The sequence below is a fragment of the Physeter macrocephalus genome, chromosome 9, assembly GCF_002837175.3.
Source record: "Physeter macrocephalus isolate SW-GA chromosome 9, ASM283717v5, whole genome shotgun sequence".
Lineage (NCBI taxonomy): Eukaryota > Metazoa > Chordata > Mammalia > Artiodactyla > Physeteridae > Physeter > Physeter macrocephalus.
In genome coordinates, this window is record NC_041222.1 from 9,025,714 (window position 1) to 9,042,644 (window position 16,931).

General features: G+C 43.9%; 1 protein-coding gene across 3 annotated transcripts in view; it reads left to right on the forward strand.

The window, feature by feature from the left end:
• Window positions 1–16,931, forward strand: part of ASTN2 (astrotactin 2) — a 961,664-nt gene that overhangs the window by 625,692 nt on the left and 319,041 nt on the right. For all 3 annotated transcript variants that reach the window (XM_024126377.1, XM_024126379.2, XM_024126378.1), the window contains one exon: window positions 3,101–3,289. In XM_024126377.1, the coding sequence (XP_023982145.1) occupies window positions 3,101–3,289 (189 nt within the window). The remainder of the gene's footprint in view (window positions 1–3,100; window positions 3,290–16,931) is intronic.

Here is a 16,931-nt window from a genome sequence, read left to right on the forward strand (position 1 = left end):
GAGGGGGAAGGGTAAGCTGGGACGAAGTGAGAGAGTGGCATGGACATATATACACTACCAAACGTAAAATAGATAGCTAGTGGGAAGCAGCTACACAGCGCAGGGAGGTCAGCTCAGTGCTTTGTGTCCACCTAGAGGGGTGGGATAGGGAGGGTGGGAGGGAGTCGCAAGAGGGAGGAGATATGGGGATGTATGTATATGTATAGCTGATTCACTTTGTTATACAGCAGAAACTAACACACCATTGTAAAGCAATTATGCTCCACTAAAGATGGTAAAAAAAAAAAATCTGTTTTATAGAAACACACACATGAATAGTGATATATGTACAAAATTCTTCACTGTGGCACCATTTGTAATAACAAACAGCTATAAACAACCAAAATGCCCATCAATAAAGATTAAGTAGGGCTTCCCTGTTGGCACAGTGATTGAGAGTCCGCCTGCCGATGCAGGGGATACGGGTTCGTGCACTGGTCCGGGAGGATCCCGTGTGCCGCGGAGCGGCTGGGCCCGTGAGCCATGGCCACTGAGCCTGTGCGTCCGGAGCCTGTGCTCTGGAACGGGAGAGGCCACAACAGTGAGAGGCCCGCGTACCGCAAAAAAAAAAAAAAAAGATTAAGTAAAATCATTATGGTACATTTATACTGCGCAATGCCAAACAGTCATTAAAAAGATCGATCTTTATGTATACTGATTTGAAAAGATCTCCAGTAAATTATATTAGGTACAAATGCATATTTCACAGCAATGTATAGGGTAATTCTGTTTATGAGTTTATTATGAAAATTATAATTTTAAAATATATGTGATATAAAAATTAAAATAATATATTTTATATTATAAAAGTGTAATATGTATATAGTAGATCTCTAAATGCATTGAAAAAACCCTACAAGAATACATAATTATTAACAATGATGACCACTGGAACAGGAAGTAAGAATATGTGTGGAGTGGAGTGAGAAATGAAGAACTTCTGTGTTTTACTCTATAGACTTGGATAATAATCTAATCTTGTACAGCAACAATGTATTCATTCATAGGTGCACGTGTGTGTGTGTGTGTGTGTGTGTGTGTGTGTGTGTGTGTATGTGTGTGTGTGTGAGAGAGAGAGAGAGAGAGAGAGGCGGGTGGGTGGAGGGAGAGAGAGAAGGGGGTGAGATCTACCCAGTATATCATTTCTCATATTTGCTAGGAACCTTTTGGAATAGATGGATGGAACTATACTTTATTGAGAACTTACCATATACTCTGCACATTTATATAACTCACATTATCTGTACTGCAACTTTATGAAGGGAGAGTTGCATGTATGTAATAGATGCAAAAAGATGACAGGATAGACTTGACTAAGGTACCAGGACCTTCCAAGACCTTTCCTCTGGACTTTGGGCAGGAGCATGTAAACATTGGAAAGACAGTCGGTGCATCTGTGCAATACACTGGGAGTTAGAGGAAAACAAGGACAGAGTGACAGCTTGCTTCAGATATAAGGTGTTCCTGAGTTCTCAATAGGAGTGATCTTGGGTCATGTTTTCAGCTCTGCCTGCCTACCTCCTGCCTTCAGTTGGGTTCTATGTCTCTAGCATCAGCTAGTGGTTCCTGCATCCTGGGTACACTTTCTTCCCACACCATGTCACAGAGCCTCTCCCTTGTCCCACATGAGCCTTTTTGCAGTTGGATTCAATAGATCTTCACTTCATCCCGTGGAAGAAAGGCCGATGAGAGACTGACTACTTTCTCCTGACTCCAATTAGGATAGAGTAACCACGGTCATATCATGCAAATAAGAACAACTGGATTTGGAAAAGACAAGTGAGGGAAAAGGTACCTTTGTTGCTAGACAGACCTGATTGTGAACGCCAGCTTTGCCACTTACTCGTGGTGTGACACGCTTTATTTTGTGGCTCCTCCTGTTGCTGTCTGTAAAGCAGGAATGATGATACTACCTTTTGCGTAGTTAGAAAATAAACATACAAAGTGCCTAGTCAGTAGCATATGCTCAATAAGTAAATACCACCATTGCCACCATTACAACCTCTCTATATTTATTTTGTTAAGTACACTGCAATTTCTGACTGTTTATGCAGTCAGTGTATCATGCAACCTCATAGCAGCCCAGTGGATTAATGTAGGATAGTAGTGTCTCCCCCCTTTTACAGATGAGGAAACTGGAGACCAAAGAGGTAAAATGACTTGTCTGGTTCACATATATCACAAGGAACAAAGATGACATTTTACAGCTATCTTCAATTGTACAGCCTCTTTTCTTGTGTGTCTTATTTATTATGTGCACCCTACCCTCAGTGCCTAGCAAAGGACCATGAACAGATAGACATTCACAGAATCTCAGTTTCTGAATTGATTTTTCATAGGCTAGGACCTCTGCTTTCTCTTTTCCCCCCATGCCTCTCTAAGAGATTTCTTTCCCACTGTAAACATCCCAGATTGCAAATATTTTTTCCACACCCCATTCAGATGCCTGTTTGGGCCATAGTGAAGCCCGTCCCAGTTTCAAAGGCGTGTCAAGGGCCCTTCTGCTCTCAGGATTAGGTAGAGACCAACAGAGGCTGCTAACATTGCTAACTGAACAGAAGCTGTGGCTGCGGCCCGCCCCTCCCCCCGCCGCCTGCCATGCGCTGTCCATGGTCCTGGAAGGATCACCGCTGAGCTACAAGGGCAATAAAAACCTTGGTTTTGCTACAGTCTTCAACCTTGGCCAGCAGATACACTGGGAATAGGTTCTGGTTTGAGAATCTAGTTGATAATTCCCTGTGAATTGGTCTGTCATGCTTTTTAAAGTTTGTGTATTCATGGAAAACAGTTTTTAAATTTGCTTTGTGTATGGATGTGCTCTCTGACTTCCCCCTCAACTCCTCCAAAATGTCACAAATGACTTTCCTTGAATTTACCAATTTGCAGGATTAATGTGCTTCTCTCTAGACATCTGTGCCCTAGATAGATTGCAGCCAGAATAGCTGTATCCATCTCCTAAATTCTGACCTGTTTTGCAGGCAAAGGAGGCCTTGGTTTGAGGTCACCCCCGATGGGGGCATGCAGCACGTGAGCTAACTCTCGGCCCTGTTTCATCACGCAGCTGTGTGGAGGAGTTCAAGCTGGCTCCCGATGGAAAATCCTGCCTCATGCTCTCCGATGTCTGCGAGGGCCCCAAGTGCCTCAAACCTGATTCCAAGTTCAACAACACCCTCTTTGGAGAGATGCTACATGGTTACAACAACCGGACCCAGCATGTGAACCAAGGCCAAGTCTTCCAGATGACCTTTAGGTATGGGACAGACACCTGCACTTCACTCGTTAAGTCACTGACCCGCAATCTGGGCAGGGGGAGGAAGCCATGGGCACCATGGGATAGAGGTCTATTACACTGGTCAGCATCTCCCCCAGATCACTAATGCCTATGCATGAAGTATCAGCAGTCAGCAAAGTCCATTCCCTGAAGTTCCTTTTCCACTGGCCTAGCCTTTATTTATCCCACCTTCCCATTTTCTAACTCTATCCACATATCTGCAATTCAACCTTAAATCATCCTGTAAGTACAGTTAGTGGAATTTCTAATGTGATTAATCTTTCCGTCTATTAAAAATAAGTATCTTATGTAGGCTATTCTGGCAGTTCAAAAATAAAGACATTTAATGAACGAGAAAATAAAATTCCCATCACCCAGAAATAGCCAGAATTAACATTTTCTTGAACATTCTTAAAACACCTCTCTCTCTCTTTCCCTCTCTATCTGTATATCAGTGTACACACACACACACACACACACACACACCACACACACACACACACACACACACCACACAAACACACAAACAGGCCAACTCTCAGTAAAGCTGTTTAGGAATTGCTTTCTTTGCTCATCAGTATGTCAAAGACCTCTTTCCCTGTTAATAAATACAGAGGTACATGTGAAATTAAAAGATTGAGACTACTCTCACATAAGAATAAACAGAACAGGGACTGGGTTGGCCAAATTTTATGAAGATTAGACATGCAGTGTACTTGTGAACGTCTTCTTGGGAGAGTTGAAGAAACTGGGGCTGTTCTATCTGGAGAAGAAAGGCCTTAGGTGGGATTTATTCATGCCTCAAAATTTGAAAGCCATAAGATGGTAGCATGAGAAGAACTGTTCCGTGTATAAGAAATGATTATCTTAAAAAAAAAAAAAGCTATACTTTTAGACAGTTTTGCATAAAAATGTAATAGATATTATCACAAAGAAGGGTTCTCCCTACCATATGAGGTCATGTCAACAAAAGTCAGAACTGGTAAGAAACATCACCGTTATAGTCATCCTTGTCCTCATCCTGTCATCTAATTAATAATAATTGTAAAAATAATAATAATAATTGTGATAGTAGTAGGGGTGGCTACTATTTATCAGGAAATACTCTATATGTCAAGCTCTTTGGTAAGTATTTTAAAAATAATAATAACCACTAACACTAATTTAGCACAAGCTGTGGGCATTCGAAGCACTTTCCATTCCTTAATTTAATGTCACCCTCACAACGGCCCCGTGAAGCAGAGGCTGTTGTCATCCCCTTTATACAGATGAGAAGTGTCAGTGTTAAGTGACTTTTCCAAATCCCCCTTATGGGAAGTAAAAGAGCCAGGGTAGTACCATTTTAGCTTCACAATTAAAACCCTTTGAGGGCTTCCCTGGTGGCGCAGTGGTTGGGAGTCCGCCCACCGATGCAGGGGACACGGGTTCGCGCCCCGGTCCGGGAGGATCCCACATACCGCGGAGCGGCTGGGCACGTGAGCCATGGCCGCTGAGCCTGCGCTTCCGAAGCCTGTGCTCTGGAACGGAAGAGGCCACAGCAGTGAGAGGCCCGCGTACCGCAAAAAAAAAAAAAAAAAAAAACAAACCCTTTGAGATACCATGGCCTCCATTTTACAGTTGAAAAGTCAACACCAGAGCGGTAAACTGACTTTCTCAAAGTCACCATCTAGTGAGAGGGTTAGTGAGGATTCAGATGTATATCTGGCTGACTCCAAAGCCCTGCTCTTATCTTCTAATCCAACGTACCTTATCACTTCCCAGTTTATGGAACTAGAATGAAAATGTGAATTCCATAAAACTCTTCATCTATGTAGTTATCACATGCTCTTTGAGCACCTGCTATGTCCCAGGTACCATGCTTCAGACCCTGTGGAGCTTAGATATAGTGTGTGTGTGTGTGTGTGTGTGTGTGTGTGTGTGTGTGTGTAATCTTAAGTACTTAATTTGTGGCAGGAATTATGACGTAAAGATGCAGTGTTCCACGTAATCGGTTAACAGTGGGATCTAACTGAGTTGGAGTAGAGTGTGTGCGTGACGGAGTGAGAGTACATCTATTGGGTTAGAAAACAGTAAGGCTCACAGTCTACCTTGCAGAGGAAGTGTTATTTAACTATTACCTGGAAGATGAGTTGGAGCTAGCATTGTAAAAGGTTTCAAGCAGAGACAGATATTCTAAGAAGGAAAAGAACTTGGTTGGTTTCAGGAGAGGAAGAATGTGGTGTGGTTGAAGCTGAGGAAAGATGGGATGTGAAGCCAGAGGGGTAAAAGCGGTGACAGATGATGGGGGTCTTGCAGGCAAAGTCTTTATTCTAATAGCAAAGAGGAGAACTCTTAAACGGTTAAAAGAGGGGAATATGTCATGATTGCATTGTATTTTTTGACTTCATGCTAGCTGTGCGGAAGTAGATTGCAATGAGGGTGGAAAGGAAAACAGTGGAATGGGGTCAATTAGGTGTCTCTTGTGGAAGCTACTTGAGAACGTTAGTGGCTTCAACCAGGATGATGGGAACACAATTGAGAAAGGGAATGTGGGGAGATATCTGAAAGGTGTAACGGACAAGGGCCAGGGAAGAGTTGCAGGCAAAGGGTAAGGTTGAGGGAGGATTCAAGGGTGGTAGAAATACTGGCAGCCACATAGCAGTTTAATGGCAGAGTCGAGTCCTCCAACTCCCAGATGCTCAAGCCAAGGCCGATGCTACTTCGTTAAAAAAAAAACTCTCGGAGAAATGTAAGGGCAATCTGGATGAGCTACTTTTAATTCTGATATTCTACAGTCCTGATTTTCTATAGTTTTAATAGTCTATGAAACCCTGTGTTGAGTATCATGATGGATAGACTAATGCTGCATGGAATCCAAAGGAAAACATTAATTGTCCCTGGCCTTCAAGAAAGGAATTTACGAGATTGCAAGAAGACACACACTCAATTAGAAAACAAATATGTGAACACTTAATTCGCAAAGAAATGTTCCAAATGATGCCAGTGGTTTTCAGAGTTCCCATACGAAGACTTTTGAAAGGAATTAGAAGGAATAACAAAGTGCTTCATAAAGGATGAGGCTTATGAACTGGAGTTTGAAGCGATGGCAAAGAACAGTGCCTCTTGGGAGAGATAAGAGCTACAACGGCATTTTCCTGTCCAGGAAGGAGCATGCAGAAGCCCAGATATACTGATAAGCGAGGGGAGTGGGAGGGACAGGAAAAAAAAATCTCCAGATAGACCCAGCTCCAAATCCTGGCCCCATCCGTGACAAGCAGAGTCCTACTGCCTCATCTTTAAAAAGGGGTGTTTAATCAGATACCAGTAACTGTAATATGGCAACATTGCTTGTTTTATGTAGTTTGATTTCTCATAGCAACTGTCAGAGTGACTGGCATGTGATAAATGATCAAATGCACTAGTTCCCATTCTCAAGTGTGAAGCTTAGCTTGGTCCAAAAGAAGGATACAAATTGGGTAGTAAGATGCTAGATCCTGAAGGGACTTCATGGAATCCCAGGATCTCATCTGCATGTGGGGAAGGGACTTGGCTAAGGTCACAAGGCAAGTCATTGCAGAGCTAGCCTATCAACTCAGATGTCCTGGTTGTCCAGCATGCTTGCCTTCCCCCTACCAATAGACTGGTTGGTAAGGAGAGCTTGGTTCCTCAAAGGCTGACCTGGGACTCTCCAGGCTCAGACAGAATTTTAGCCCCATCAGGAGTCCTCCTTCTTCCTCAAACACTCTATTTATTGTTCCCAGCCCTTCCATCTTGGGTTGTCTCTGAATAGCTAGGGCGGATCTTCCCTGATTTGCTCAGGAAAAGCAGAATAGAGAAGAGACCACACTGTTATCTTTTGGCAACAGCCTCCAGATTTAGGAAACTCCCCAGACTACCATTATATTAGAGTAGCCCATTTCACTTCAGCTCGCTCATCCTTGGCTTCAGTTAAACTTTCTTTGCAATTATTTCTGTCCCCAGACCATGTCACCTCTTGGAGCTACATGCTAAGGCAATTGACTTCCCTCTGTGGGAAGGCGAGTGGCTTCTGATGAATCTAAATTTATCTCTTTCAAGTCTCCTTTCCTGAGCCCCAGATAAAGGGGAGGCTGCGGCTCCTTTGTCCTTCAAGTTTCAGAAGGCAGGCCTGTAAGGTTTTCAGCATCAAAGGCTGTTGTCATTTCCCGCCTCCTCCTTCCTTGCTCTCCTTCTCCAAGTAATCTCTGGTCCAGTCCTCCAGAGTAGCCAGCAGGCACCCCACCAGCCCCATATGCTGCATTTCCTGACAACTGCCTGGCCTGGGATTTCAAACTCTCTCCCAGCTAAAGGATCTGCTGTGCGACAGTCACAACTCTGCTTTATCCTCCCCCCTGCCCCTACCTGGATCCCCACACCTAGCAACTGCTGATAGAAGACAGGTCTGCCTCTCATGTCCTCTCTTGAATCTCTGAAAGAGCAACCTGGATTTCTGCTTTCAAAAAGCCTCACGTTTCAAATCTCTGAGCTGGACAAACTCTTAAAGGTTAACAAAATTCAGACCTAACCTCTTATCGTATAGCTGGAGAAACTGAGGCCCAGGAAAGGATATTACTTGCCCAGGGCTCACCGTGATTTGGGGCCCCTCTGAGACTGAAAGTTTGAGTTTGTGACTCCCAGACCAGTGTTCTCCTGGTTTCTGGTTCTGTTACAAGGGACGCGTGTAACTTCTCCATACCCCCATATGAGTGTGTGCTAAGATGAACCACCTGCCTCATCCCTGCTGTCAGCAGAGAGTGAGGACTCAGGTGTCTTGGGGATGCCAAATTCATAACAAAGGGGGCATCTTAGGCAAAGCCCACTTGCATGTACATGATTCTGCAGGAACTTGACCCCATTCCTGGCTATCTCCTCGGGTTGCCGCACGTAGGCTGCAGCCTGGCTCTGGGAGAGGAACATGTGGAGGCGTTTAGGACCCTGACAAGTCCAGGACTTATCCACTATGTGGGAAGATGAAGTATGGAGCACACTAAGAGACACAGAGAAAGATAGCGGCAGGGTGAGAGTGATAAGGAGAAGCAGTCCGAGGGACAAAGCTGAGACATGCAGAGAGATGAGGATGGAGGAGATACTGAGAGTCAGAGTACAGAAGGAGGGAGTGCCAGGCACAGAAAGGGTTAAAGAGTTACAGAGTAGTGACAAGGGTTAAAGAGATAAGGAGGTAGATGGCGAAAGGTAGGGGAGTCGGGAAGGAGTGAAAGATGAAAGTCTTGTTCTGTAAATAAGTTCATTTGTATCATTTTTTTAGGTTCCGTATATAAGCAATACCATATTATATTTGTCTTTCTCTGTCTGGCATACTTCACTTAATGTGATAATCTCCATCCATCCATGGTGCTGCAAATGGCATTATTTCATTCTTTTTAATGGCTGAGTAATAGTCCATTGTATATATGTAAAATGAACTTATTTACAAAACAGAAACAGACTCACAGACTTAGAAAACAAATTTGTGGTTAACAAAGGGGAAAGGCAGGGGGGGAGGGATAAATTGGGAGTTTGGGATTAACATATACACACTACTATATATAAAATAGATAATCAGGGGCTTCCCTGGTGGTGCAGTGGTTGAGAGTCCGCCTGCTGATGCAGGGGACACGGGTTCGTGCCCCTGTCCGGGAAGATCCCACATGCCGCGGAGCGGCTGAGCCTGTGCGTCCGGAGCCTGTGCTCTGCAACAGGAGAGGCCACAGCAGTGAGAGGCCCGCGTACCGCAAAAAAGAAAAAGGATAATCAACAAGGACCTACTGTATAGCACAGGGAACTCTGCCCAATATTCTGTGATAACATAAATGGGAAAAGAATTTGAAAAAGGATACATGTATATATACATATATGTATATATGTACTGAGAAAAAAAAAAGAAGAAAGATGAAAGGCTTGAAGGAGGGACCTAAAGTGATAGAGAAAGGACACAGAGTTTACACTGAAGTCACAATATAATTTATTCCCAGGAGGGAGTAAGGGTTGTTTTAAGAGACTGGGTGGTGCCCGGAGAGAGCTCTGGATTAGGAGTTGTGTTCAGATGGATTATGAATGCACATAAAAGCCTTGGGTAAAATGCCAAGTTCTGTGCAAACGTGAAAAGTCAAAATCTCACTTCTGAATTTGCCCCCAAACACATTAAATGATGTCAGGCTTTGCTGTTTCTAATCCCTTCCTGTGAACTCTTTTGGTCTTAATGACCCATGCAGGATCACCATCAGAATTCCCTTCCCTTAACTCTTGATCAAGGAGGGATTGGCACAGACTATTGGAGTGAGATAAACTCATCAGAGGTTGCTGGTATTTGCTGTTTTGTTTGTTCATTTGTATTTTACTTCCCTTCCTCTCCCATCCTTATCCATCCTTCCTCATTTTTATAAGAAAGAAAGGTCAACTTCACTTATAGATTGTAGAGATTTAGATAAACATCAGTCAAGAACTATTATTGAGCCTGGAGTCTCAGAAATTGCCCTGAGAAGTTGCTTGGGAATGGGGGCTGAGCGAATACAATGGTGGATTTTGCAAAAGCCTCATCAAAAAGAAGACTCTTCTACCAGCCACAGACATTTACTCATAGGCCTTCACAAATGACCTACAAAGAATGTAAGGTGCTCATGAAAAATTTACTAGAAAGGCGCTTGCCAGTCTGGTTTGCTTATCAGATGTGCGTGTTGTACAGCATAAGAGGACGGTCTTGGGTAAGATGTGGGATTCAGGATGAGGCACCACCAACCCACGCCTGATGAGACAGAAGGATTCTCTTTAAAGATTTGAGGAAAGCTGGCTTTCACTTGTGGCACCCACTTGTTCCCCCGCTGAAGGTCCTGAGTCACATCTTATTAAGTTGTTGCAAAGCTATGGTTTTTCTGCTGCTTTCCTGGAACGTGGTTAATTGTACACGCTGCTTCTGTATCATTCCCTGTCTTCTGCACTTTAATCATGTGTGTACGTTTTTATGTGCCGGGTCCTATACATACTTTGTTTTCTCACTTAGTCTTTCCAAGACCTGTTGCAAAGTAGCTCTTAACAACTTGGTTTTACAAAAAAGGAAATGAATGTGTCAACCAGACTGCATTAAGCTTTGTCTTGATAACACACAACTTCAAAACCACAGTGGTTCCACAGGGAAGCGTGTGTGTGGCTCATACCACATGCTCCGGACAGAATCACAGTGATTCTGCTTAGCCTGGTGTTTGGGAATCTGGGCTGACAGAGCATCATCTTCATGTGCTTCCGTGAGCGCTATCATAGTGGGGAAGGAACTTGACCCTCACTGCTTCCTCCTAGAGGTGACATTCTGCTCACATTGCATTGGTCACATCAAATCTCATGGTCCTGGTGCCCCTCCAAGTGTTGAGCTGAGACGTGAAATCCTGTTCTGTGCAGAGAAGCAGAGACCCAGAAATAGGTGGGACATCAATTCTGTTTACCACACTGAGGCGCAGAGATGTTAGGCTAACTAGCCTGACAGTCATACAGCTAAAAACTGACAGAACATGGGTCTAACAACAAAGCCCATTTAGCAGTAGTGCCTCCCAGGCTCCCGGGATACTCCTACTTCATATCACCACCTCTGAGAACTGTAATTAGACTTCTGTTCTCTGCTTGTCAGTTTCCTTCATTCAGTCCCAAGGAACGATAGACTTTATAGATGGGAGAACCTTGGAGAACAGTTTGTACAACCCCCTCCATTTGTAGATGAGATGCCCAAGGCTCACAGTTTTTAAGTGAATTACCTTATAATTCTTATATATTATTATATAATTCTTATATAATTATAATTATTATATATTATATAACTAGTAAATAAATAAGGCAGGCCTCCAACCCCCAGTCTATTGGTCTTCTCTCTATTCACTTGGAAGGCTTAGGGAAATAACATCCAACTCCCACACTGTACAGATGGTAACACCAAGGCCAAGGTTCCATAATTAACAGCAGAGCTAGGCAGGGAAGCTGTTTTTCTAAACTCTTAGGCCTGAGTGTTTTGTAGTATACCACGATCTTATTGTAAAAAAGAAAGCAAAGGAGGCAGGAAGTGGAGAAATTATCAATCGAAAGTAACATTAGCTTTTGATTTTCAAGGACATTCCCAGCCTCTCTATGTAGTAATATTCCAGCTCTTGGCAAAATCTTCAACTAACCACCAAGAGGCACAGCTGCATGCTACCTTCTCTGGGGGCTCAATGGTGAGATCTTTGAAGTGGATTGAGCAAACAGAAGTTGGAGGATGGATCACAGGAGTCAGGGGGCAATTTTCCCTGGGGTCCTGACTCCTGGGCTGACGGTGAAGAATCTCCTTTCTGTGTGTCCATTTTTCCAAGGTTTCCTAACATCGTCCACAGGAGTCAAACCCAGTATGTCCAGTGTACCTTAGGTCCTGGAATCAGAAAGTCTTCGTTCCTGTTCTACCACTTCTACCACTCTTGGCCATTCCCCCCTTCTGACTTCTGTTGTCTCTTCTGTATATTGAAGTGAGGGCAGAGCTCAGACAAAGACTGAGGGCTTCTGACCTAGAATGCAGCACTCTTTTTACTTAACTGCCATGGCCAAGGGCCTAGTGAAGCCTTTCCTACTTACCTGATCATAAGAATCATCTAGGGCTATGCCAAGACCCACCAATCTTTTTTTTTTTTTTTCCCCAGATAAGGGGCCTGGGAAAGTGAATTTCCACTGTATTCCCAGGTGGTTCACATTATCCAGCAATTTGGAGATATAGTGGCCGGATGTCTAAGATGCCAGGCTCTAGAGACTGAGTTCTAACTTGCCACTAAGCAGTTGTCTGACCTCGGGCACATTAGCTCATTAATGAGCTCACTTTCCTCATCTCTAAATTAGGAGTAATAACAAGACCCACTTCCTGGTGGTGTTGTGATGATTAAATGAGATTGGCCCCTGTTTCATCCCTATTCTCAGCAGACAGGGAGGATCCTGGTGCCATAGCGGGCGGCCAAGTCAATAACTAAGGAGGAATCTGAGGCAAAGGCCACCCTTATGTGCGTGATTCTGCAGGAACTTGATCCCATTCTTGGCTGTGACCCAACACAAGGTGTCAGGGTGCCACCGTCAGAGTAACAGGATCCAAATCCCACATCTGCCATTTCCTAGCTGTATGGCTTTGGACAAATCCCTCATCTCTCTGAACCTCAAGATCTTCAACTGTCAAGTGGGTTTTACCCCAAAATATCCTCAAAGAGCTATGGTAAGGATTTAACAGTCTAATAAGCAAGGGTCCTAGATCAGTAGGCTTTCAGTAAACATGGTTTTCTTTTCCTTCAGTTGTATTCCTCTCCCTCTAGTTCTAGAAGCCACGTGGTTGATGGAGATGTATTCTGTTGCATTCCCCCAAATATCATCTCTGGACTGGAGTCATGGTCATCCTCCCAACTTCCTCCAACTAACACATGTTTGGGTGAATACATTGCTTTGGTGAAATGCCCAGGGTAGAGACAGAAATGTAGCCCTTCTTGCTCCATGGGTCTGTTGGAGGTGGACAGCTCAGCCAGCAATGTGGGATGGGGCAGCAGCCAAGGTCACCTTCTTGTGGGAGTATTTATCCCAGCCTTTGGAAAGATATAATCTCGCTGATGTGCTGTATCACCTGTGTCCTATAGGGTAGCCCCCTTTGTCTGAATGACCTACAGTGAAATACATCTAATTAGCAGTGTGACATTTAGATGCTCATGTGTGCTGTGTGGAATTTGATAACCTGGGCCCAGATCCAAAAGTTCCAGAACTATGTTAATCTACCACCTCTAGGGTGATATTAAAAATATTTAATGATCGGCATAGCAGTGGCATTGACCGATCAAAGAGGACGTCCGTCCAAGCAGAAAGAAGGTGTAGCTGTAAGGCCTTCCGGACCTCACATCAGTCTTGCTCACCTTCCACCTTTCCTGATTTCCTCCCCCTCTTATCAACTCATCACATCCTCTGGTACATTTCCTCAACACCTTTAAGCATGATTGATATTGTAAAACTATTTTTTCTTTTCTTTTTAAAGCCTGTTTCCGAGGGGCACAGGCAGATGTTTCTCCCATGACACATGTGGACAGGGCAGATTGCCTATCATACTTTTTACATGAGAAAACTGAAGGTCAGAAAGGTGAGGTGTGGCATCCAAAGTGCCACGTGCATGTGGTCTAAACCCATATGATCCTCAGAGAGCAGGAAAGCAAATAATAGCTCATCATCCTCATTGTACACAAAACCTCTATCTAAAGGTAGGAATTTTCCATACGTCTGCTTATAGCCGGAACTCAAGACACATGAAATACACTCGTGCTTCTCAAACTCTCATGTGCATACAGATCGCCAGGGCATCCTGCTAAAATACAGGCTCTGCTTCAGTGGGTTGTGGGTAAGGCCTGAGGCTCTGCGTTTCCAATGAACTCCTGGGTCTGAGGACCAGTTTGAATAGCAAAGTGTTAAACTGAACTTTATGCTAGATGTGAGCCCAGGGTAGGCCTGAGAATGGAAAAGGATGGTTTCCCCTCCATGTGCCTGTTTGAAGGCAGCACCTGAGTCCCAAGTCCAATGGCACAAGGGCACCATGGTGTCCCAAAGGAGTCTCCCCTCAGAGTGACCAAGTGCAGAGACGGTTTTGGATTTGCAGCAGCCAGGGTGGACAGTGCCGTCCTGCAATTCAACAGGCCCCTAGTGCATAATGTAGCACAATTCATTCTCTGCATCCATTCGTCTGCTCTGCTCACTGTTGGGTACAAGGACACAGCATTAGTACCGATCGGGGAGGCACTTATCCTGACTCCAGTGTCCTGAAGCTGCGGTTGGGTGCCCAGATCCTAGCCTCCTCCATCTGCCCACACTACAATTCCAGCCATCATTGGATGCCGTGGAAGGTACTTTCCAGTGGAGAGCTGGGCTACAGTCTGCATTAGATCAGAGGTGGAAGGCAGACTCCTAGAAAATCAGTGAGAAATCCATTTGGGAGGGGACATTGGTCTGGGTGAAGCTTTATTTTTCTTAAGCGCTGAGACCAAAATCTCATACCGTGGACGCTCATTAGTTTAACTGGGGACAGAAGGAAAGTAGTGAATTAAGACCTCGTGAAAGATGCTTTTATTTATTGATTTTTGTGGGGAGCAGGGAATTGCAATTCATCTTTAAACAAGGACTCTCTAATCTCCCTCCCTAATTATAGTAAGAGAAGAAAGAAAAATAGCTACTTTATTCTTAAACACATTTTATTCTCAATGTTCACATCTCTAAATATACCAAGCATGGTCATTTTATGAGGAAAACAAGTTATACACAGCATATTTTGAATGTTCTCCAACTAACCTAAAGATGTAACTGTAGTCCGCAAAAGGTACTAAAACAACAAAAGTAACCAACCAGGTCCGTTTCACTTCTCTTCTCAGTTTTCTACCTAACCCCCACTCCTTTTGGTTTTGTTTTTAATTTTCTGTCTTCAAAATCCCTGACTACATTCTTTCTCTTGGAGTCAGGAGCCTATCGGAATCATGGAGGCATCTGAAGCAGAGACCTTTTTTTACGGAACCGCAGTTTCATTACACTCAAATGCAGGCAGTAACTCACGCAGGTCTAAGCACTCAGAAGGAAAAGTCTGGAGGGAACCTTCGGAGCAGATAAGGATAGACTGTAATTAGTACAGTAGTTGTAATTAGCAGAGCAATTGTAATTAGCACAGTGATTGTTCATAATGGGTGCTTCCAAAGTGACTTCAGGCGGTTTGTTCTCTTAAATATCTTCTGCCATTACCCCCCACCCCCATCTTGTTTACACTGCTAATGTAATAATGTGCTTAGCAATCTCTTTTATAAATAAACACTCCAAAGGTACAAGCCAGACTAGCCCCTAGCCAAGCATTATACATCCTTAATTAATGGAGTCCACAGCACTGAAATTTACTATATTTGCATTATGCTAAGGCAATGCCTGTATATTACTCTCTGAAGAAATCACACTTTAGCAGTCGTTTGTTATTGTTGTTCTGTTAATTGCAAGAGGGAATGGGATGTTACCATAGGACTGCACTTGAGGTCAGAGATTCCAGGCCTGGCTTTACCACTTATTCTCATTTGTTATTTAACACGTTTTCATTAAATAATCCCTCTGATGTATTAAGCATTGAGGATGAAAAAATGGAGCTAGGCAAGGTCCCTACTCTGATGTAGATGGACCACTGGTTCAGCCTTGGTGTGGTAAGCAGCAGGGAAGACTTTTTGAAAGAGACGCTGGCTGAAACCTGGAGGATGTGATGAACAGTTAGCTAAGTGGGAGAGTGCTCCAGGCAAGTAAGAGCACAGAGCATCTTCAGACATGAACATCAAGGTGGATCCTGAAGAAGGTGAGGGGATGGGACTGTAGAGATAAACCATGATGAAGGATGGACCTTCAATCAGGAAGGGTTATTTAAGCACCACAGTAATGGGACCATTGCTGGCCGTAAGACTCTGGACGGTCTTCTAATCTTTCTGAGCCCAGCCTGCTCATCACTAAATCAGGGAACGTAATAGTACCAGTCCCATAGGAGAATTATGGGGGGGGGGGCGGAGAGGTGATGAGAAAAGTAAGGTTAAAATTCTCTGTAAAGTGTAAAGACATGTGCAAATGTTAGTGACATTTTCCTAACCTGAATCTGAGCATCTGTGAGATACCACTTACTCCAAAATTATGTGCTGGAGTGTGCGTCCTGGCACATTTGAGATCATGTGAGATGCAAATTCACCAGCATTACTTTCTTTGTATTCCTTCCAGATAAATGAAAAAGTAAGTCTATTCTAAGCTCACATTAATAAGCCTATGCATGTGAATCAAGAAAATTAATTTTTAGGGAAACATTTCCATTTCAGGGAGATGCCCTGAATAGAAATGTATTTAGTAACAATTCTAATGAAAGATATGATCACAGTTTATTAGATGTGAATTAATACAGAAAGCTCCAAGGGCAGTGGCTGGGGTTTTATGTAACATCACCACTGAAAAATTACTATTACTGATAATGTAGTGGAACACCTCAAAGGTGGCTTTTAAGAGTCCAAAATGAGCATTTATTTTTATGTCTCATAAGATGCTCAGAGGTGCCCGTTAAGTGGGCAATTAATTAGCAGGCACAAGCCAGGAGCCTATGACGCAGGCATTCAGTGCATCCCTTACCACTGTGAAAGAGCCTTAATCCCTGAATCAGCCAGCCACCTCTCCATCCTCTGCAAGTGTCCTAGTGCTGTGACCTTGAAGCTATTTAGCTTGTGTTGAATGCTTTCTAGAGTAAGAGGAAAGAAATAGGATAAAGGGGTTGGTCTTCCTTGCCATCTCATAACTCAGAGAACTAAAGTTACACCAAAGGATACCTTTCCAAGTTTCTGTTCATTACCAAACTACTTCTAAGGAGTTAGTGAGGACCCAGCCACCGGAAAGATACAAGCCCAGAAGCTATACAGGCATCTTGCAGCTGTGCTTGCAAAGGAGGTAGAAACCTAGCTTGAAATTAAACTAAATTGCAATTAAATTCTCCTTCAGGGCTTCCCTGGTGGCGCAGTGGTTGCGCGTCCGCCTGCCGATGCAGGGGAACCGGGTTCGCGCCCTGGTCTGGGAGGATCCCACATGCCGCGGAGCGGCTGGGCCCGTGAGCCATGGC